Source organism: Etheostoma spectabile, unplaced genomic scaffold (genome assembly GCF_008692095.1).
Source record: "Etheostoma spectabile isolate EspeVRDwgs_2016 unplaced genomic scaffold, UIUC_Espe_1.0 scaffold00005373, whole genome shotgun sequence".
Classification (NCBI taxonomy): Eukaryota; Metazoa; Chordata; class Actinopteri; order Perciformes; family Percidae; genus Etheostoma; species Etheostoma spectabile.
Genome location: NW_022603256.1, coordinates 69,466 through 93,931, shown reverse-complemented (window position 1 = coordinate 93,931; position 24,466 = coordinate 69,466). Strand labels below are relative to the sequence as shown.

Below are 24,466 nucleotides of genomic sequence, written 5' to 3'. Positions count from 1 at the left end.
ACATAGGCCCACTCCCCTCATTAGCTACTTAGCAGTCAAGCTAACTAGCTTGCTAACTGCTAGACTGCTGAACTATTGGGAGTGACGAGCAGGACCGTGTTCCCAGATCCGGTCTCTGTGAGCTGGGAAACACTAGCTCTCTGCTCTGAAAGCAGTCAAACATAAAACCTCATCATCTCCAATCACAATCATCAAACACCATGCGACATCCCCACCATGGATAAGCCACTCAGATAGGATCAGTTCCCCCTTTAGCCTCAACTTCTAGCACATCTGACTCCTTTGTGTTGTCTTACCTGGTGAGTTAGCCAGCGAGGCATGGAACACAGAAAAGTTGATCAAGGCATAGGACGCCAAGAAAAAGTTGGAGATGATGGGGGCGATTACGTTCAGCTCAGCTGCAGGAAGAAAAGATGAAAGAGTTAACTTAGACAGGGCCCAAACTCAGGTTGCATGTCCTCTAGCTCAGGGGTCTTCCCCTTGTTTTAGGCCAGGGCCCCCTCAGCTCAAAGAGAGACCGAGTAGGGACCCCCAATACTATATTGTATACAATTATGTTGCATATTAAAGTTGGCCAAATGGATGAAAATAAATGGTTTATACGTCATGTGTTAACGTTACCTATTGTAAGCTGCTCTTCAATGTGGAAATCATTTTTTTCACAAATAGCCAGATTTATCTTTGCTATTAATATGCCATATAATATGTATATTTTCAGACATTTTTAACAAAGAAACACACGCACACTCCCAGATCTGTTGTCTACACCGCTCAGCAAGTGCAACAAAAACAAAAAAAAAGGCTTCTAATTGGATTCAGTTGATTCATTCTGGAAGCAAACTGCCCCTGGTGGCATCAAGACCTCAGTACAGCCAGTCAGCCAGGCCATTCATATATCACATCATATAGTAAAATATTTCAAATAACAGTGGCATCAAATTAGGTTCATGACTCCTATGCCGTGTCCCAGTCCACATTCTCCCACTTGCTGTTTTGAGCCTCGGTGCATTCACACTGAAGTATGAGTTTGGTTAAAAGGGAGTGCCGGGTGTGGAAACGCTGGACCCTCCAGGAGGGACCACCAAACAGGACAACACTAATCATGTATCATCAAATCAGGTTCAGGTGATTATACACTAATAAGAACATAGTTGAATATTATATTGTAAATGATATTCCACTTCTGCTAATAGATGGCCCTAAGTCCTACAAGCTGCTCTTCTGTTTATGTCGACCTCTTCCAAAGCCGAAGCCTCAGAGGGAGGTAGTGCAGTAGTACCGATGAGGATGAAGGCCAGGGCGATCACAAACGTCAGGATGTAGCCGCGCAGGGGCTCGTTGTTCTTGCCGTAGCCTTTGGCGAACATGCTCAGGCCGGGGTAGATATTGTCCTTACATAAAGCCTGTGGGGATGGGAAGCATCATGTAAAGGGTCCAACAGGGGAAAAGAGAATCACATCAAGAGCCACACATGGTTACTTCATTAACAGGATTTTTATTTCATCAAAAAAGTCAAATATCTTTGATTGTGCTATTGCATTTCTCATAAAGCTTTCTCACTCAGTTTGGTCCACATAATGGCATAAAAAAAAAATCATCCAAAAAGTTGCTCAGCCATCATAAAAAAGCTCCTAAAAAGGTCAGAAAAAGTGAGAAAAACATTGGGAAAAGTGTAATAAAAACTTATATTTTATAATATTTTTTTTTTTAGGGGGGGGGGGGGGGGGGGAATTAACAACAAAGTGACAGAAATGTTGGAAAATGTGACAAAAACACCAGAAAAGTGATAAAAATGGACAGAAGAAGCTCCAAGAGTTTCTAAAAAGCCAAACACATGTTGGACCTTGAGTTGTTCATGATGTCAGCCCACAGTACAATATTATTTTTTGACTATTGTTTTTCTCCCGGGTTAGTATTATTTGCTGCGTTTAACCATCAAAAAAGAGTTTGGAAAGAAAAGGCTCCTCAGGCCGTAAGGCCGACTGACTTGAATGTTCTCACACACGCAGCTCAGTGGGCTCTAGGAAAAAAGCCTCTTGGACCATAGAGGACCGCAGCAATGGAATTGGGCCTAATTTGCATAATGTGAAAACGGTAAAATTAATAGAACTTTGTCTATTTTGACCCTTTTCAACAAACACAATTGGTTTAGAGCCTTGCTGGACTCAGATACTCATTCAAATGAGCAAGACTGGTGAAAAAACATGGCCGCCATCAATTAAAGAATTACGCCAAAGGTGGGGCTTAGCAGTAAATGGGCCATAACTCACTAATGGTTTAACCAATCATCATAAAATGTGTAACATATCTTCAGTGCGTCATGAGGAATAGGCTGGCGTAAGGATTGAGTTCAACCCATAGAAGGCGCCAAAAATACCACAAGTGTGTACCACAAAGAATATAATACAATTCAGCCTGATGGGGGCACTTTAACTGGGGCCAAAAGTTTAAAGGCCACGCCCCCACACAGTGAATCTCCTCACACGGTCCAACCCAATGTGCTCTATAAAAAAGGCCTTTGGGCCATAGACGTCCGCCATGATGGTATTTAGCTAATTTACATGCCAAATTAAAATTTTTTGATTTGATTCTATAACAACCAAACTTAGTATAAAGCCTTGTGTGACTGAGATACACATTTCTACTATAAATGAGCAAGATTCGTTATAAAACATGGCCGCCGGCATTAATCACAGAACTTCCTAAAAGGGCGGGGCTAGCAGGGAAGTTCTGCTGTAGTAATAATTCATGTCTTAATTGACGGAGACATCTAACACCACGCCTTGGACGTAGGTACCAAGTTCCTTAAAACCCTTTCACTATTTTCTCTATAGAGCATTAAACCATCTGAAGTGGTGACTCTACAAACCCGCTCAACTCAGCTTGCAGCTTTTTGGCGATTGGGCTGCTTGCCGAGCCTGCTGTAGCTCAGGCAGGAGAGCGTTTACCTAACCAAACAAATCAAAAGGTTGGCGGTTTGATCTCAGGCCCTGCAGTCTGATCTTAAAGTGTATGAATGTGAGTGAAAGGTACCAGTAACAAGTAAAAGTGCTTTGAGAAGCCGAAAAAACAGTTTGTACCCGCAAATTTCAGCTTGCGGCTACTTTTCCCTGCTGAAGGTGTGATTGGTTAGATCCAGTTTAGGCCGGGCCTTACCTGAAATACTTTGGGTGCACTGACTAAAGAGGCCAGCGCGGAGGACAGAGTGGCAGAGAAGATCCCAGCAGTGATGACGGGCCCAAAACCAGAAACCATGCTCATCACCTGAACCAAAGATGGAAGGCAAATCAAACTCAACCACCAACACTGTTATTTTAAACTCTGTCTCCCAAATGTTCCTAGCGAGCTTCAGAGCTCATCTTCTGGCAGAGCTGCTTCATACCTGGAAGTCATTATGGAGTCCGTAGCGGCAGCCGTCTTTGTCGTTCTTGCACGTGGAGAAATCATAGCCGAATTTGCAGGCAGCTTCTGTGCAGTTCATCATGAACTGAGAACTGACTGTGTCATTCACATTCCCACTGGCGTCTCTCACAATACAGGAGCCTGGTGGGAAACAAGTTAGCACATGAAAACCATGGAAGGAGATGGGCTTCACTTTAAAAGGAGAAGTGTCAGATAATATCCCTTATAGTAGGTCCTACTGCACCTGTGGAAACAGCAACGCCCAGGTAGACTATTCCTGTGATCAATATGGCCAGCAGGGTTCCTCTGGGGATGGCCAGCTGTGGGTCCTGTAACCAACAACCACATCACTGACCATCACTAACCTTTTAACACATATCAATAAAGTGGTTAGATAAGGACACACTGAAGGTCACCCGCTCAATCTCTGCCTCTCTGCTACTTGGTTCACTTTGTCAACAGAGTAACTGATGAAAGCAGACAATGGTTTGACAGCCTTGACTGCAGGAAGAAGCCTTTTGAACGGATCATCTCTTTTTCTTCATATTTACAGGTGACTTTAGAGATGTGCCGATACCTGTACCAAAAAGGCCTCCGATACTGCCTAACATGCAGTTCTTAGTAAGTACTGGAGTTTATGCACCGTTAACATGCCACGCAAATTAGCCCCGAAGAAAATCTACTTTAAAGTAGTTTTATTTATTTGGTTATGACTGACTGTCTATGGAAGCCACTGTTTCTTTGTTAATTCCTTCATTTCTTTGAATCACAAAGAGCTTAACCTAAGCCAGGCCATAGAATCCTATCACATCCATACAGGGATAGTAGTATACAGCTGTTAAACATAACTAAATATATGACCCACTGGTATCAGATCAGTACGCAAGTTCAGGAATCAGAATCAGTATTGGGAAGTACAAAATGGCATGGGACCGTCCCTAGGTGACTTACAGCAAGGTCTCCTGAAATGTTGGCTCCAGCCAGAATACCAGTGGCTGCAGGGAAGAAGATGGAGAAGACGGAGAAGAAGGTCTCGCCTCGGAAGTCAGGACCCATGTTTTCCCACATGATCATACCTGAGAGGAAAACAGAGTTAGCCAACGGTGCCAACACTGCTAATGCTAACAGCCCTCAAGGTTATGATTCAGCATAAAAACAACGTGTGTGTGTGTGTGTGTGTGTGTGTCCTACCGTCGTAGCCAAAGAAGCCCACAGATTCCTTGGCCTTGACAGTAATGAAGGTTCCGATGAAGTAGTTGAAGATGGCTGTGATGAGGACAACGAGCAAAAATATCTGGGCCTGCAGAGATGAGAGTCATTAGTCACGTGGGGTCTCTTGAACCAATGTATGAATCGCTACAAGAGTGTGTCTGAGTCTGCGGGGGGTTTCATCATGAAGCCTCGGACTTGCATCCGAGACCGGATCCTGTTCGTACCTTGGCCTCCCATTCCATTCCTGCCACAGAGATGCCCAGCAGGAGGATGACCGTGATGGTGCCGATGATGCGAATATCGTTGATTTCATCCGTCATCATGACCCCTGAACCCTGAGAGACAGCGCATGCAGCTGTTAAAGGACCTTGAACTGCCGATGACCAACGTGCAGACACTGGAGTTATTTGATATTACAAAAAACGGATGGGGAGCTCACAAATCAAAACTACAATTAAGATGCTGAATTGCCGTTTTAACCCAGGTCTCTAGGTTAAAACAGAACCTTGACGTGACCTCTGAGAACCAAACAGTAGCATGTCAAATACACACATGCATAAGGAGAAATACTGTTCTGTTCAGCTCAGCTGAAGTAAGATTTTCTGTAAAGATGCTTTAGACAGTGAGTGGACACCCCCTCCACCTCCACCATTTGCTGCAACAACCTCACAGCTCAGGTTCTTAAAGCTAAATCCGACTTCCGAGGACTTACAAATGTAACGCACTATTACACCGACACCTGTCTGAAGGTAGAGTAAGGCACCGACTTACAGCAAGAAGTTCCACAACAGTTTCAGCAAAGCCCACCACATACATGGCTACAGCCACTGCATTGGCGAAAGCAAAGATCAGCCCGATGGAGCCTCCGAACTCTGGGCCCAGACTCCTCGAAATCAAGTAATACGCTCCACCTGGAAATAAGGGAATGGACAAGACGTTAGTAAAAGGTAACTGTTGTGACAACTACTCATTTTATTTGTAACAGTATAGATTTCTATATGTATACTGGATTGTTTATACATGCAGTCGAATGATCTGAGAGTATTGCACTGGGGAATAATTGTCAGACTGTCCCAGGCCAAGCAAACATATGGTCCAAACTGTCAGCCCCCCCCGCCCCAAATCCAACCTCTGAGCTCAGAGCCCAGATAGAGTCTGAATCATCTACGTCCACACCCTGCTAAGACTTAAAGGCAGTCAGAGGCTTCATAAGCCCAATCATCCTCCATCCTGCTCCAGAGCAGCCCAGGCCCACATCGGGGTTACTTTAGCTCCAGGATCACTTCCAATCCAGGGCTGGGTTAGGACTGGGCGATCATCAGGTATTGCAATATCCTTGTCCTAATACCCCGATGTCGATTTTATAGGGTTGACAATTCGTGCTTTGACAAAATATCTTTAGAAAGAGATTTAAGATACATAATCATCAGTAATGTAGATATAATGACTAAGTGGGTAAAGGTAAAAAATAATAGAAGAGCCAGAACAGACTGGTAACAGCTGATGACTCGCTTTACTGTGATGCAGGCCTTAAAACCAGGAGAGAACAACACTTAAGCCATTTACCTTATTACGATTTCCAAAATCTAATCTAGTCTCATATCAAGATATCAATATATTATCCATATATTGCCCAGCCAGAGGCTGCAATGACAGATTAGTTCCATTGTGGATTCATGTGTGGATTATTTCCTAGATGAATGGATTAGTTGTCTGGTCTGTAAAATGTCAGAAAATTGTAAAAAATGTGGATCAATGTTCCCCAAATCCCAAGATGACGTCCTCCAACGTCTCGTTTAGTCCACAACTCAGAGATATTTAGTGTACTGTCCCAGAGGAGAGAAGAAACTAGAAAATATCCACATTTAACAAGGTGACTCGTTTTTTTCATAAAATATGACTCATTATGGTTTTCTGACATTTTAAAGACCAAATCCAGATGGGATTAATTGAAACAATCGACAGATTGTTTGATTTCGTTGCAGCCCAGCTGGCCGTCTTGTAACCCGGAGTGAAGCGCGGTGGTCTTGCCGCTCCATGACAGGCGCGGCGCTGTATCTGTAACACCATGCCTGACGATTACTGTCCCTATCAACGTCCCAGTGTCCTACAGTCCTGTCCCTGAGACAGAGAACACCCTCACGGAGTCCAAACTATCTCGTCTGCCTTCAAAGAGATCCAATGATCCAATTTAAGGAAAACAAAAATATACAGTAATATCCACTCCAATAAGAGTTATTCTTCATCTCACTATGAAATATTGATCTAATTAGGAGCCTACTTAGCCTGATTCAGTGACGGAGGAATGTGTAATTTCCTCACGGGACCACCCAGTCAGAGATTCTTTCATCTGGCTGCAACTAAAGGTGCACACATCAAGCTAGGGCTGGGCAACATATTGATATTATACTGACATCCATAAAGGAGACTAGATATCTTACATTTTGGATATCGTAATATTGTAAAAGGGTTGTCTTTTCTGCATTACAGTAAAGTGGTCTTTTTTTTTTTTTTTACTTACCAGACTGTTATCTGCCTTTACCCACTTAGTAGTTGTATCCACATTACTGATGATTATTTATCTAAACTCTCCTTGTGTTAATGTTTAGTGAAAGCCCCTATAGTCAACACTATAATATCCACATCTATGTATTTGGTCAGAAATCTCATAAGCTCTCCATGATGCTACACGAGGTATGTGATGTATGACTGATGGCGGCTAACGCTGCCTTCAAAATCCCAGGTGATTCCCACCTGGCTTCACAGCAAACACTGCAGTGTGAGAATTGTTCAGAACAAAGGGATGAATACCTCCTCGCACGAATCCATTGGTGGCGATGGCAGAGGTGGAGAGGCCGGTGATGGTCGTCACTACGGTGGCCATGGCAACAATCAGACAGGAGAGACCTGCGGAAGAAAACAGGTTTGAACTGAAAAATGTGCAGCGCAGGTAACAGATGTGTAGCAGGCCTTCCAGTAACTCAGCGCCGCAGAGCCGAGCTGCTGCCGTCCAGTCGGCCACATGTGCCACTTTGGGCCCATATTTCACATCAAAGTGCTGGGGGGTCGGGGGGTCGGGGGGTGGGGAGAAAGGGAGAAAATAACTGACAGAGTGTCGACCACCCAGCCAGCACCACGATGTCAATAAATCCAGGCTGCGTGCCACGCTGCCGGGAACTTCTCTTCTCAGTGAGATTTGAATTAGTCAGTTATGTGCAGTCACATCAAAGTCAAACACTGGCTGGGTTCCAAACGGCTCTCGGAGTCTCTCAGCCTGGGTTATCTAACATCCGTTAACGGGGACAACCTCGCTCACGGGGAACAGAAGGACAGAATGGACCCAATTAACAAAAAAACTGTTCTCAGCTCACGTTTTCTCCAGTGGTAGATTTCCATGCAGACAGTCTGGGTTTTATGGGTCCAGGTCTTATCTCTTTGGGTCCAGTTCATTTCTTTTGCTATTTGTTTTTCATTTTGGATTTGATTTCATAGTTTGTTGGTTTGAATCTGCTGCCCTGTGTGAAGCACATGGTACCCTGGGTTTTATAAAGGGCTCCATGAAGAACGTCAGGGTGCGATATGGGAGGCGTTTCATCAAGCACAACAAAACATGCAAACATTAAACCCTTCTAACGCCGCACGGCGCTCACTTCTTCTGTCTAAACGCCACCACCACGGCTGAGCACCAGACTGTGCAGCGCGGGCATGTGACTGGAGGTGAGTCTGTAGACATGGCAGACTGTTGTCTGACCGTCTGGTCCTCCAGAGACATGGCAGTGCAGTCTGACAAACGCAGTCACAGATTTCAAAGAGAACCGTCTTCCACCATCTACTTCTTCTGGTCTGAGCAAGCACACACACACACACACACACACACACACACACAACACCCACACACACACACCACACACACACACACACACACACACACACACACAAACAACACACAACACACACACACACACACACACACACACACACACACACACACACACACACACACACACACACACACACACACACACACACACACACACACACACACACACACACACACACACACACACACACACACACACACACACACACACACACACACACACACACCACACACACACACACACACACACACACTCTCTCTCTCTCTGTGTTTGTGGGAACATTTAGTCTCTGGGGGCTTTTGTGTCTGTTTGTAGTCGCGTTGTGTCTCTTTTTGGTCCTTTTTAGTTTTCTTTGGGTTTGGCAATGGCTACTGAACTACTTCCTGTCCCTGTTCTACTTCCTGTCCCTGTTGTGCAGGTGTTCCACAAGTGGCCCTGTTCTAGAAGAAGTCTCCCAGCTGATCCTGCAGAAAGAGTTATCTAGCTGATGGATCTTACCGAGCTACTGAGCATGTGCAGCTCCCAACAAAGATAGTATAGAAGGGAGATGTCTCACTCTGGAGATAAAACTAGTGAGATGTCTCACTCTGGGGCTAAAACAGAGACTTAAACACACAGGGTGAAAACAGAAATATGATGTTTTTTGAAAATGAAACCAACCACGTAAACCTATTCTGGTACAACCTCAAAATACAATTATGAACCTGAACGTATGAATATGGGCGCTTTAAAGAAAAACTTGCTTAAGCACGCTACAACCTACCTACAATCATTTCGATCTGAGAAGAGTGTTGTTACATTCATTCTACTAGGGTGCTGCACCTAAACCTTACAGTGGCAGGGAAAACCCTGCAATCAATGGAATATTATTCTAAACAGGTCAAACGTGTGTTATTAAGTCCCAGCTTTCATACGGTGGGTGATCTGTGCTTACCGATTCCAGCCTGACCCACGATCCATGACATGCGGATGAAGAGCATCACACCCCAGATGTTCAACATGCAGCGGACCTGCAGAGAGAGAGGGACGGGTCAGTGCTCCAGTTATGATCTGCTGGCTTTTACTAATGAACGTCTCCACCATTATTTGATATTAAGAATAGTCGGGTGAACTTGCAATGCTTCACATAGCAAGATTTTAATATGAAATCTGCATGGTTCTCACAGGGCTGGGAACCAAATGTAATACTTTTTAGACTCTGACCAAATAGCCTCCTTATTATGGAGTATCAAAAATGCATAATCAGCGTCGGATCTAATAACGTCTGTGATTGGCTGTCTAACTTTACACGCGTAGAGACACGCAGGATAAACTTACACAGGTAGCCCTTTTTTAAAAATGGATTTTATAAAATTGGCATTGTCCAGGATCCGGTATTGAAGTGACAGTATGTCGAAGTGTCCTTGGGCAAGACACTGAGCCCCAAGTGAATGTGTGTGAGTGTGTATCTGATGAGCAGGTGTGTAGATGTGTGTGAGTGTTTATCTGATGAGCAGGTGTGTAGATGTGTGTGTGAGTGTGTATCTGATGAGCAGGTGGCACCTTGTACGGCAGCCCCGGCCACAGTGTGTGAATGTGTGTGAATGGTGAATGTTTCCTGTAGATGTAAAAGCGCTTTGAGTAGTTGTTAAGACTGGAAAAGATATAGAAATACAGCACATTTACATCTACATCTACCCAGCCCTGGTGGCCCATGCCTGGGGGACACCCCAGCCCTGTCCTCGCACCGAGACGTCATCACAGCAAGAAGAGGACCATTAGGGACCAAATTCACATTGTTTGTCATAGAGAATAAAACTGTAGTTTGAAAAGAAATGAAACATAAAATCCACTTTGATAAAATTATTATGTACTCCATAAAACTCCATAATATGAGAATCAAAAGTCACGATATAAATCTGAATTAAGTTGAGAAAAGTTGCACTACAAAAACATTGAGAATCATCTTAACATAATATTGATATCCGCCTTTCTCACATAAAGTTAAACTTCTTTTTCTTAACTTTTGATCTCAAAGAATTACCACTTCATTCTTAAGACCTTTATGTGGTCGAGTTGCCATGGTAACTTCTTCTCCAAGTTCTTTCTTTTTTGTTTTTGCACAAGCCGAACTCTTCAAAAAACTAATGGAAATAAAATCATTTCTGACTGAATCCCTAAAGAGCTTGTGTTCATGTCATGAGCAGTGTTTCCTCCAGTGTACTGCCAGCCTGGCTGCCCACAAGCCCCCCCCCCCTCCCCCGTCACCAGGCCGAAGACACTGAATTAGCCTATTAATGGATTTTAAGAAGTTTTTTAAGAAGTTTTTTTTTTATCTGTAGCACTGCCATATGGAATTTTCATATAGTTTTTTTTTTTTTTATTATAAATGTTGCAATTCCGTCCATGATTCTGTTCTCACAGAAAGTGATGGCAGCATTAATGTAGAGACCCATAGTCTGGGACTGGCTCCAGTCTGGGACTGGCTCCAGACAAAAAAAAAGACACTTAAGAACCTTTCTCGGGGAAACATTAGACATAACCTCACTTAAAGTAAGTTCAGAACAACTTGATGACCACCATTAGAAACCAGGAGACAGGAGGATCAGTGTGTCGGGTTAGAGGAGGTACCGACGGAGCAGGACACATGCACATCCTCTGAATCTACTAACAGAAGGAAACGTGTCAACGAGAGTGCAACATGAACCACATCTCTCAGGCGTTGAGTCATTTCTCGCTCGGTGGTTTAACCACCTCCCCCACCCTGATCTGAGCCACAAGCCATTCACACCAATGTTCTAAAATCCTCAACACCGTGTCACCTACTCCCACGTACACTTCAAATTATACAGCGGCACTCTTATCACCTGGGATCCACTTCACCCTGCTGAACCGCCCGCTTGGACATATCAACACATCACGCCATCGATTACTACAGATGTCAACTGTGTTGGTGCTAATTACAGTCAAACATAGGGCTGTCCCCTTTCAGTCTAATTGGCCCATATGGTCTTAGTCCACTCCGATTTCTTTAGTCCATTAGTCATTTCTGTGTGCTTTTCCTAAGAAACATCCGAGCACTGGTAAACACAGGACGTAAAGTGGTGCTTTTGCATGAGTCTTTGTGGAGAAACTCAGTTTTACAGCTGGTAAACGGACTGCTTTTATACTGCGCTTTTCTTTAGTCAAGGACAGCCCTAGTAAGACCCCAGACATGGAACCGATGGTGAAGAGGACAAACGTTAAGCTATGTCTCTCTCAGTAATGAGCAAGCTGCAAAATGTGGAGAAGCATTTAGTTTCAGTGCTAACTCAGTCGTATCTGACACTGGCTGTTGACTGGTTTCTTTCGAATGTAACCCAACAGTAAGACTCTGTTATAAAGTCTTAATACTTAATCAAACGTTTAATGGGATTTAATGATCACCTAAACTCACTCATTCAACAAATATGTTATGAATGGATATGTTTTTGCATGCATTTTATCTCATATATTTCACTTTTAAGGTGCATTAGTAGTTTTGGCTCACGTTATAATCCTGTTTTTACTCAAAGCTTTAATATGAACCGCTTTGGCGAAGCCTGGTGTGTGCACCGTAGCGGCCCTAAACAAGAGACCCGGATCCTGTCAGCCAGAGGGACTGGGCACAGAACCGCTTCCACCCTGGAATCATTTCCAAAATTACCATTCTAATGAAACCGTTGCTTTATTGGAATTGTTTGGAATCGTTGCAAAAATTGGTTTTGAATCCAATCATCGGTTCCACATTTTTACATGCGCAAATTTTGGTTTCCGTAGCGACCACTGTACTTCTAGACGCTTATGCTGCAGCGTTGGAGCACAGCTAGTGGAGCTCCAAAGTGTGGCTGAAAAAGCCCAGTCAATATGTAAATCACCAATAAATCAAAATGATGTTTTCCTCTTACTGTATACTGTATGTGAAGTAAGTAATCAATAAGGACCGGAATCAAAAGGAAGAATCGCTATTGGAATCAGACTTGTTCAAATCCAAACGATGCCCAACCCTATAAATCCCTGCCACTTAGTGTGTGTTGTGCGTCTGTATTATTCCCCTGCATGTCTGTCTCTTATGTTGGTACTTTTGGTTTCTCAGCGAGCGTGCGGTGTCCACAACAGACAGTTTTTGACTTTGAAGTCTAAAGTCCATCACATTCCCTGACTTTACCTTTTTTGAAGTTATCTCAGGACACTTTACAGATAGAGGCGATCTAACCTCACTATCGGGTGGCAGTAGCTCAGTCCATAGGGAGTTGGGTTGGGAACCGGAGGGTCACTGGTTCAAGTCCCGTGTGGACCAAAAAGTGGGAGTGTGGATTGGTGGCTGGAGAGATGCCACTTCACTCCTGGGCACTGCCAGGTGCTGTTGAGCAAGCACCGTACCCCCCCACCGCTCAGGGCGCTGGTTCAGCTGGCAGCCCACTCACTCTGACATCTCTCCATTAGTGAATGTATAGATCTGAGTGTGTGTGTGTGTGTGTGTGTGTGTGTGTGTGGTGTGTGTGTGTGTGTGTGTGTGTGTGTTGTGTGTGTAGTTCAGGACTGTGTGGTTACTAACAAAGTGGACACAGAGTGGGAATGTAATTTCCCCATTGGGGATTAATAAACAGATTAAATTAAATTATAATTTACACATACACAACTCTTTGATTTCCATATGATCCTGACAGTTCTTCTGGGTCACCTGACTTAGAAAAAAAAAAAAGGTAACAAGAAGAGAAGCCTAGTGAGGAGAAAGGAGAGCAGGGTTAGGCCGGGACTCACCAGCACCCCTTTGATCCAGCCGAACTTGACCACTCCTTTGGACTCGGCTGCTTCTTTAGCAGCGGCCTCCTCGGCCGGGGTCAGCTCGTCCCCGTTGGCGAAGCCATCCTCAAACGGCTCCTAGAAAGCAAAGGAAATCAAATCAGCTTTCTATGTGGAGAACCATTGGTGATGTCATCAACAGCTCACTTAACAGACATTTTAAAACCTGGATTTTAATGCAACCACTCATGGTATTAGCGGTGGGAAAGAAGTCCAAACCCATGTGTATCGCGATAGTTGTTTTGCAACAAAATTTAACAAGACACATTCAATATTTTAATGGTTAAAATCGGAGAGAATAACTGAGCAACTGCGGGCTACTTTTGACTAACACCACAATATGAATATCTGCACAATAATCATGTAATGTAAATGTCACAGATCTCACACTGGCTCTGTAAACGGACAGACACACATGGCTGTTACTATAGCAGTTACAGACAGGAACCCCCCCCCGTTGGGCATGCAGCAGGCTGTCCTGGGAGCGTTTAAACCACCTGTAAGGATCTCAAGAGGAACTCTGCCAACCAAACCTCCACACTTATTGGGAAGCTTTTCACAGCATTTCACCCCCCCCCCCACCAGCCAAGAAGACTGTTCTTCACTTTACCAACAGTTTAACAAGTCAGCCACAACCTTCCTTCTCATGGCATATTTATACATATGGCATATAGAATATATACATATGGCGGATAATTAGCTAAAATAGAAGTTGGCTTGCTGCTTAGAAATATACAAATGTTTAATATTGGTTTTTTTCCCCATTCCAGGACCATGATTGTGTTAAGCAAATGTCAAGGCATGACTGTGACTATGTGTACGTGGGGTTCCAGGCTGGTTTTAAGGAAAGCCCATTGGTTCACCCTCAGGGACAATAAACACCTCATGCTACTGGAGTTCCCATGGAAACCAACTAAGCCTGAAAGAATGCAACTAAAAGCCGTTTCTCCCATCTAATGATCGAGTTGGACTTCTCTAGCAAGTTCTGTCTTAAAGCTTTTTGAGTGTTTTTTATTTATCATCTGCTCTAGCTTTCCAACGTTTTAGACACAGAGATGGAATTAATAATGGTCCAAATGTATGTGGAAAAGAGACGTAAAAAATCAAACAAAATCCCACAATGAGAAAATCTTTGTGGAAATATACACTACCGTTCAAAAGTTTAGGGTCACATTGAAATGTCCTTATTTTTGAAGGAAAAGCACTGTACTTTTCAATGAAGATAACTTTAAACTAGTCTTAACTTTGAAGAAATCCACTCTCTACATTGCTAATGTGGTAAATGATATTCTAGCTGCAGATGTCTGGTTTTTGGTGCAATATCTCCATCGGTGTATAGAGGCCCATTTCCAGCAACTATCACTCCAGTGTTCTAATGGTCCAATGTGTTTGCTCATTGGCTCAGAAGGCTAATTGATGATTAGAAAACCCTTGTGCAATCATGTTCACACATCTGGAAACAGTTTAGGTCGTTACAGAAGCTCCAAAACTGACCTTCCTTTGAGCAGATTGAGTTTCTGGAGCATCACATTTGTGGGGTCAATTAAACGCTGAAAATGGCCAGAAAAAGAGAACTTTCATCTAAACTCGACAGTCTATTCTTGTCCTTAGAAATGAAGGCTATTCCATGCGAGACATTGCTAAGAAATTGAAGATTTCCTACAACGGTGTGTACTACTCCCTTCAGAGGACAGCACCAACAGGCTCTAACCGGAGTAGAAAAAGAAGTGGGAGGCCGCGTTGCACAACTGAGCAAGAAGATAAGTACATAGGACCTAAGTCTTCCAACCCAGTCTCACGGCAGGTTGGGACAGCTTCACCAAAATAAATCTATTAAAATTGTGATACCATCACGATATTTTGAAGATTTTCGTGATGGTGTCACTTATTTTTTTTTTAGATGTTATCATGTCTTTATTTTATACAATATTATTTTGATCTTATTACGGTCAAATATGACAGTATGCTGTAAGACAACACACTATACGATATGGGCCGAGCGGGGCGCATTCTAAGCCCATATCCCACAATGCAATGCAGGCATTCATATCAGAGAACGGGACAGCGACCGGCGGGTCTTCAACGCCAGGATCACTTCAATGTCCAGTACTTTAATCAGGGTTTTGTCACTATACACTATATAAAAAACCTATAGTTGAGTCTTCAACTATTTACAAAGAGAAGCATTTTTTTCTTTTATTTTCCATGCCTCGTTTTTAAAAACACATTAGCCCTCCTAACCTTTGTAGCCTTTACTGACACTACCTTTTCAAAAATAAAGAAGGGACTAGTTTTAGGAACTAAAAGTATGCAGATTGTTGCCGAGGTTTTTATTCCTAGAGTAAGATGTATATAGCTTTGTTTGGGTCTATGTGTACATATACTACAACGTTTTGGCATTTCTGGCCCATTTCTACCTCAGCTTACTGCACACAGACACAAGTACTTCTGCTTATTCTGCAGAAATAGAGACCTGTGGTCCTACCATTTCACAAACTGAGGAGTTGGTCGTGCCATGGGTCAGAGGGTATCAGAGGTCAAATGATGAGCCAATCAATGGGCTCGGCTCCTGGAGGCCCCTTGGTGTTCATATGGACAACACCAGGCTGGAAGTGTGTGTTATCATTAAATGCTGCTTGTCAGGTGACGATCTGTCCAGGCCAGCACAGAGAACATGGTCTGGTCTGTCTCTATCCTCCACGCCAAGGAGCTCTGATCCTCTGGCAGAAGATACAGGCTACCCCGATGTATACTATATTTTTCCAAACTATAGCCCTAATTTGGACCTACCTCGCTGTCCCATTCGTACATGAATGCCTGCATTGCATTGTGGGATATGGGCTGTGAGTGCGCCCAGCTCGGCCAACATCGTAGTGTATTACAGCATACTGTAATAGTTGACTGGTAATAACACCGAAATAATATTAAAATAAAGAAATGAATACCATGATAACATCTAAATAAATATTGACAGATGTAGCATTATAGTTAAAAATGTCAAACAAAGCAATCCAGCTTTCCTGGCCATAAGACTGAAATAACAATATTAAAAGAAATGCATATCAACCATGCTAAGATCTGGTGAGGAAATGTTGATTAAAACAGCGGTTTTAGGGCTAAAACTACCAATAATATCAGAGCTGCAGAAAGAAGGGTGCTGTGATCACGAGAGATGCACGGTATCAGGCTCTAAGAGAGTTCTTATCGGGAGTCCATCCCAAACTGCCGTGAGACTGGGTTGGGGGGGAAACACTGGTTGGGGAGTCTCTGTGGATAGCGGCACCACTCTTGGACCTCTGGAGTCCCAAAAGGCTTCTGGTGGGGCTTGCTTTTGGTTTCGTAGTTCTCTGGACAATACGGACTACAACTGACATTCCAATGTTGACTAATTGAGACGGTTGTCTTTGGATATGGATGACCTTGACTTTATGGATCCTATAAAATGGAACAGGCCGTGTGCTGCTGTAGTCCTGGCTTGCTGGGGGTCCATTGACCAGCAGTGATGTGCATGCCTTCAGGGTCCCTGTCCACTGATGGGGACAATATTGTTTTATTGATGAACATTATGAGGATGCGGTCTACTGACACTAACTGATGACAGAGAGTCCTATCAGATTTTCCTCTGACAGGAAAATTATTCAGGTATTAAAAGGTAAATAAATGCATATATTAAAATTGATGGCTCAAATAGTCTCTGTGAACTGAAGAAGGAAACAAGCTAATACGTTAAAAACTGTTTTAATGAGCACATTTAATAATAGATTCTAGATTTGTTTTCTTTTTTATAATTTCTGCTGACTATGAAAGTTTGCACAGATTTTTCAAATTAAAAGCATTCCAGTTTATTTTCTCCTTTTCCAGTTAGGCTTTTAATGTTTCTGACTGTTCTTATATAGCTAGAGCCTTTCTAGTCTTAAAGTCTACTCAAAGCTCTGTAACATAGTACAGGAACCATTCACACACATTCACACACATTCACACACTGTGGCCGAGGCTGCTGTACAAGCTGCCATGCTGCAACTGGGCAGGCGGCAGCAAATAAGGTCTGTAGAGAATAAAAGAGCACGTCTGATGACATAACTGATGAAGTCATTCTTTGTCCAATCCCTGTATGGCACAGGGAATAAACGACCTTTGGGACAGTAAATCAATGCCAGATGGAAGCAGCTCAAACTGTGTGAGGTGAGCGATCTGCAGGTCCATGGTTACAGCACTGTCACATGGGCATCCCATCGCGTGAGGAAACATGAAACAAAGGGGCGGATGGATGGTGTTAGAAATGACCCCAGGGTGGCGGGCCTCTGGGACTTACAGAGCCGAGAGGTGGGAGGGAGGAGCATCACTTCACCTGGGCCATCTGTCGTCCTGCCCCCCCCATCCATGACTCAGCAACACTGCTGCGATCTGACATGGCAGCTCCAACAGGCAGCTTCAGCTCCAAAGCTTTTCTTCCTTTACTTTTTAACAGCCAAATCACCACTTGTGGGTGTTTGGTAACTTTATGGAGCGATCATTCTAACTAATGAAATAAAACAAAGATATAGCAATTATTTTCTCCACAATTAAAAAGCCATGTTGTCCTGATATAGCTGCATTAAGCATTCATTTAGCATCAGGTGTAAAATAAAGAAAATAGGCCAAAATCATGAGCTGGTTTGGAAGGATCTACCCACTCTTCTGGAGAATACCAAACTTCTGGCCATAATGGCCGTGCAGGTTCCAATTAGAGCTAAATATTGAAGACTGAAATCTGCCTGGAGCACCACAGAGTACCATCCACTTACAGGGCTGGGCCCCCATTATATATTAGTATTTTTTTATGTTCCTAAAGCGCCCATAATAAGCTCATTTTCAGGTTCATAATTGTATTTTGAGGTTGTACCAGAATAAGTTTCCATGGTTTCATGTTCAAAAACACCATATTTTTGTTGTACTGCACATTGCTGCAGATCCTGTTTTCACCCTGTGTGTTTAGGTCTCTGTTTTAGCTCCAGAGTGAGACATCTCCCTTCTATCCTATCTTTGTAGGCAGCTGCACATGCTCAGTAGCTCGGTAAGATCCATCAGCTAGATAACTCTTTCTCCAGCTTTGGTCAGTCCAAGGCAGGATTAGCTGGGAGACTTTTTCTAGACCAGGGCCACTTGTGGAACACCTGCACAACAGGGACAGTTAACAGGGACTTTAATGATGCCTGATATGTTATTGAACTTGTGTCTTCATGGTGTTGTTGTGTTGTCTTTTTAATAGTTGGAGCTTGTATATTAAGTGTTATCTTAAGTACTGGAAGCTGGCATCAAAAGCTTGTTAAGTTGATAGAGATGGCCATGTTACTGGAGAAAAAGAACTCGACAAGCTGGGATCACGGATATAGAGCTCAATGGAATCAGTGGCAGTTGGTAGTGGAGTTCCCCGAGAACAGGCTGCTTTGAGCCAGGTACAGGGCACTGCGAGCTAACGGTCGTTCTGGCTGAGATTACGTGAGTATTATGTGGCAACGATAGGTTTAGGCATCAACACGACTAGTTAAATTTAGAAAAAGATGGTGGTTTGGATTACAACTCTCCTGAGTATCTCCAGGGTGAAAGTCCCTGGTTTTAACGCGTTGGGTTTTAGGTTTTTTCCTAAATTGATCAGTGACTAAACAGTGACCCGATCCATTCCGTGAGTTGTGTGACCCCTATTAGCAACAGACTTGAACCTAAACTATGCAATGTGGGCTGCCAACCTTCTGCTCCTGGTCTGGGCAGAGTTCTGGGTTGCTGTACTGGGTGACAGTATAAAGCCTGCCATCAGCTTTCTCCTTCTCTTCCCCTATCTCTGCCATTTATTGGGCACGATCGCTGCATCCCGAGCTTAGCACCGCCCAAGACGATTGGGATTGGTTCAAAGAAATAAAAGCAACCAAGAGCCATTTCTCCCAGACTAAATGCAGCCAGACCATAGTCCAATACTGACCCATAGCTGTAGAGGACTACCAGAACACGGATCCTACCACTTTGATGAGGCCATGCTGCTGCAGAGCACAGCTCCACTCTGAAGTACAAAAGCATGAAAACTGAAAACAGATGTTCCCCTGGCCACGCACATTAAAACAGATATTTTTTTAAGGGTTTTGTGTTTATAAACTTGGAAAATGAAGAAAATGTGGGTATTTGTTGTAATAATTGAGTGCAATTATGGGTTTGTTTCAGAAGGGAGACAGTATATCTTACAGATTAGTCACTTCATAACCCTCCTGGGATGGTGACTAATGCAGACAGTAGGACTAAAAGAGGACATACACTATCGCCCAGCCCTAAAGTACACTCATAATCAGAATCGTTGGCTTCTGAATCAGAATCAAATTTTGAGGTGCCCAGAGAGCACCCCCACTCGACATGAGTCACACCTTTGTCTTTTATATTCAGGTATTTGCTGTTCAACCCATTGTTCTTGGTAAGAAACCCTGCACGAGTCCTAAGACTGCAGAGCCAAGTGAAGTCCTGAAATCCTTCTGTTCTGGGTAATAACGCAGAGTCTCTGTTAATGGGCTCCAGCTGTTGTAGAGGGAAGGTGTATGACTTACGCTTTACAGTAGACATCACGTTGGACTTATTTTATGTGCTAGTTTTGTTAGGTCTACACATGTTTCAATCATTTGAGCACTGACAGAATTCTGTCTGTGCACAATAAGTGGAAAGCATGGAGCTCTGAAGGTTGGTGCTAAATGAACTTCCATGTTAAGTTCATACGTGCTGGGTGTTCCTTTAACTAACCTACCTTGATCCCCCAATAGGATAACACCCAGCTAATAAATCCCTTTATTGGGCAAACTGAATGGTGAGTACCAGATGTACCAACGCTAGATAAAATAGAATTTTGGATGCCAGCTGTTGGTACTTGACTGAGTTTCCACACTGAGTCCTAAACAGGCTCAGGTTCACATGGCTGAAACAATTAAACAAAATGGCAGAAATCCCTCTGCGTCTGCACTGGAAAACGAGACCAGCTGCTAGCTAGCCCCAGCTAGCCCAGGTTAGCAAGGGTTGGCAGGAGACTGGCGAGCTCATTTCCTGATCCTGATGAAGAACTGAAAGTCAGATGCCATCACCTTCAACCACATTAAACAAATATTTGTATATGTAAGTATGATAATAAAGAAGAGTGGTTTACTTCATAGGCAGTGTATTTGTGTCATTACATTATTGTCTGGGACAGTGATTTATAACTACAAATAAAAAAATAAAAATAGGTAAATCTCAATTATTTCTACAGCCACTTTAAATCTGCTTCTGGCACGAATGATAGAAACAGCTGGGCAACGGGACAGTCGTCAGGTCAGGCTGCTGCTGGCATTATGTAAGGGTGAAATCTAAAGGACGGCTCCGAGGACACGGTCAGCCCCGGTCTTCATGTCATCTCTGATGGAGGAGTACTGTTCTGGATGATTATCTGCTTGTCTTCTACTGATGATTAAAAGAAAGCCAAACACATGTCGGAGGCCTGATTGCTTTGATTTCTCTTTGTGACACTAATGAAGTTGAAGCTCAGGAATGTGGAAACAATGGCTTCTCCACATCATGTGCATGCTCAGTAGACTGTCCCCGAATCTGTCAAAAACAATAAAGAGTTTTGACAAACTGTCCATTGGGTTCATTTGCAACAGACACACTATGGGCAGAGCTGGACTGCTGCAAAGTTAAAAAGCTGTCACCAGTGTTTGTTCTTAGTTAGGACACAGCCTGCAGGCAGACGTGTCAAATCCCAAACGCAGGTTTCTCGGCTCTATCTCTGTTTCTGCAATCCACTGATGATAAGCCCGGGACAGTTTGGTCTACACAGTGGCGTCTGCAGCTGTTTTCAAATGGCACAAAGAATTGTTTGAGAGTTTGTAATTCAACCGACAGCTACGCATCAGGCTTAGCTATCCATTATATTATAATATTGTATTTACCTGAGAAAACTGGGCTCTGTTTTACATTTAAGGAGTTTAACTAATCAATGCTGAATCCTTCCAGACAGAATCCTCTAGTACAGGGGTCAGCCCTTCTCCAGTGGCTCCCTGGCTTTGACTAGAACAACTGATATGGAAAGAAATCACCTTCTTTTCAAATATATTTTAACACCGAATTCTCAGTGGCCAGTCTAGCTAGGCTAACAATGGATTTCATATTATAGAAAAAAACTAATAATAATAATGTACAGAGATATTTGGAAAAGGTTCTGATTATTATCAGTATTAATGGAGACAGCGGCGGTTTCTCCTCTCGGCCGGGTCTGCTCCAGGCAGTTTGATCTGCATTCACTGCTACATGTAGCTACACGCTCCGGATCCCCTTCCTGCTGGAACACGCCGGGTCGGAGAAGATCTGGTTCACAAGTTTCTGACAGCAGGCTGTATACTATATAGATACACTGGCTATATACTCTGTTACAGTCAGTCTCCGGACTGTACAGGGGCAACGACGGCAGAGCACAGACGTGGAGACTACGGAGATCCCGAAACAGTGACCAATCAGAGCAGACTGGGCTATTAAAGAGACAGGCACTCCAACAGAGCAGCTCAGACCGAGGGGGAACACAGGAGCAGCAGCCGTAGAGAGAGAGACCCCCATGAGAGAGACATCATGGCTTTCAAACAAGCAAAGTGGCAGTTGGTCAAGGCCACGCCCCCAGCCTCCACCGTGCCCCCTCCCCCCCCTCAAAAGCTACAGTATTAGGGACCACTAAGGTCTATATAAAAGAGACTTCAGATACAGGATTAGGGGACCACTGAGGTCTATATAAAAGAGACTTCAGATACAGTATTAGGGACCACTAAGGTCTATATAAAGAGACTTCAGATACAGTATTAGGGACCACTAAGGTCTATATAAGAGAGACTTCAGATACAGTATTAGGGGACCACTAAGGTCTATATAAAGAGACTTCAGATACAGTATTAGGGACCACTAAGGTCTATATAAAGAGACTTCAGATACAGTATTAGGGACCACTAAGGTCTATATAAAGAGAGTTCAGATACAGTATTAGGGACCACTAAGGTCTATATAAAAGAGACTTCAGATACAGTATTAGGGGACCACTAAGGTCTATATAAGAGAGACTTCAGATACAGTATTAGGGGACCACTAAGGTCTATATAAAAGAGACTTCAGATACAGTATTAGGGACCACTAAGGCCTATATAAAGAGACTTCAGACACAGTATTAGGGACCACTAAGGTCTATATAAAAGAGACTTCAGATACAGTATTAGGGACCACTAAGGTCTATATAAAAGAGACTTCAGATACAGTATTAGGGGACCACTAAGGTCTATATAAGAGAGACTTCAGATACAGTATTAGGGGACCACTAAGGTCTATATAAAAGAGACTTCAGATACAGGATTAGGGACCACTAAAGTCTATATAAAAGAGATTTCAGATACAGTATTAGGGGACCACTGAGGTCTTTATAAAAGAGATTTCAGATACAGTATTAGGGGACCACTGAGGTCTTTATAAAAGCATCCAAAGAGCACCATGTCATGGGACCTTTAAAATAGAGGATGTTCAATACGGAACATTATAGAAAACACCATCTTCTTAGGAAGCAGGTGGGAGCCACAGAATCACTGAGGAAGACTGGAACCCTTTCAGTAACACCAGTGAAAGCTAAAGGAGGAGGAGGATACGGTGTTAGGACAGTTTTTAGTTGAGGCCATATGTTAGGAACAGGTGGAAGTTGGTCCTAAAGTCTTCCACAGTGAGGCCTCCAGGTACAGACATGTCTGACAGACGAGCAGACATTCAGTAAGTGCATCTGGTGTGGCTGACAGCGCTCACTGTTGAATGCACAGCACAGACACAGGACGAGTTAGTGAACATTATCTACATGGCTGAAGCAACACAAAGGCTGGCTTTGCACAACGGCGACAAAGCATCGAGAGCTTAGCACGGCAGTGCTAACTGTAGCATGACTCGCCCGGCAGCGCTACAAAAAAAAAAAAAAAAACTCACAATGCAATTATATTTAACAAACTTTAACCTTGGACAAAGGCTGTCTCAAAGTCAAGCGTGGTTAACAAAAAAAGAAAAGACCTTCTACAAGTCCTGTGCTACGTGACAACAAGATAGCCAGGAAGGACAGAGCATAGCCACATACAAATTATTAATAATAAATTACCAGGACTGACACAACACGCCTAATCAAAAAATAAATGAGCAACTGTTGTGTCAGCGAGCCTGGATCAGTTTCCCTCTGAACCACATCACTAACCCAGTCAGACAGCAGTACAGGGCCTGAGTTTGGATGGTGGCTTGGGTAAGACGGAGCACAAAGCCCCGTTACCTGAGGGAATCGTTTAAAGCCCCGAGTTAGGAGACTCCCTGACTAACAATATTTATTGTCATAGTCTTTAGGGTGTGGAATATGTTCTGAATGGTTAGATTAGTTCTTTGGTCTCTAAAATGTCTGTAAAGAAATATAATAATATATTTCCTTATTTATATTATTATAAGGAGTGTGGATATGTACGGTATTTACATAGTTAAAGGATTTTTTATGATACAGTATTTACATAATTAAGGATGTATGGGTATGTCATTATTTTAGTGGCTTAGTATTATATTCACCATAAATAGGTATGTATGACGGCTTTACATGTTATTGTAGGCCCAGTTTAATAGTAGGGGGTCCCCTGCATGGAGAACATGGCGGGGGTAAGCTTCTTTGGGGCCAGGCTGATGGATTCTCAGATCCCCGTTTCATGGCCTCCCGGCGTGACTCCGTCCCAGGCAGAGGGGAGCGATCAGGTGTCCTCCGTCTGACACATATCCCCATTGTTTGAGGAAAACCTCCCACCACTCGCTTCATTATTCTTTTACAGCCCTGAAAGTCTCCCAGAGTTGGATTCCCTGCTGCCCACTGAGGCCTGTTGATGGAACAGAATCGGCCCGGGCTGACGCTGCAAAGATTTGGGTTTTGGAATTGGGTCGAATTACTCTCCGCCTCCAGCAGCAGTGTGAAAGAGGTGAGGAGTGAGGCGCCTGCGGACACTGAGCAGCTTTGTGGCTCAGCCAGGTGACAGCACCTGTGAACAGACTCGGGGGGGGGGGGAAATCAGCCACTCCTAGGTCCTCAAAGATACTGCAGGAGGGCCGCCAAAACTATTGATTCATCTTTTTATTTTTATCATCAACTT

The 24,466-nt window shown here is 43.5% G+C and overlaps 1 protein-coding gene across 2 annotated transcripts in view; it reads right to left on the bottom strand.

Annotated features, from left to right (window-relative positions):
* Positions 1 to 24,466, bottom strand: part of slc12a2 (solute carrier family 12 member 2) — a 62,427-nt gene that overhangs the window by 25,053 nt on the left and 12,908 nt on the right. For both annotated transcript variants that reach the window (XM_032507979.1, XM_032507978.1), the window contains exons 2-13: positions 13,257 to 13,376; positions 9,430 to 9,505; positions 7,426 to 7,521; positions 5,386 to 5,525; positions 4,839 to 4,949; positions 4,594 to 4,702; positions 4,354 to 4,478; positions 3,647 to 3,731; positions 3,383 to 3,543; positions 3,157 to 3,264; positions 1,280 to 1,403; positions 297 to 398 (exon numbers count right to left, since the gene is read on the bottom strand). In XM_032507979.1, the coding sequence (XP_032363870.1) occupies positions 297 to 398; positions 1,280 to 1,403; positions 3,157 to 3,264; positions 3,383 to 3,543; positions 3,647 to 3,731; positions 4,354 to 4,478; positions 4,594 to 4,702; positions 4,839 to 4,949; positions 5,386 to 5,525; positions 7,426 to 7,521; positions 9,430 to 9,505; positions 13,257 to 13,376 (1,357 nt within the window). The remainder of the gene's footprint in view (positions 1 to 296; positions 399 to 1,279; positions 1,404 to 3,156; positions 3,265 to 3,382; positions 3,544 to 3,646; positions 3,732 to 4,353; positions 4,479 to 4,593; positions 4,703 to 4,838; positions 4,950 to 5,385; positions 5,526 to 7,425; positions 7,522 to 9,429; positions 9,506 to 13,256; positions 13,377 to 24,466) is intronic.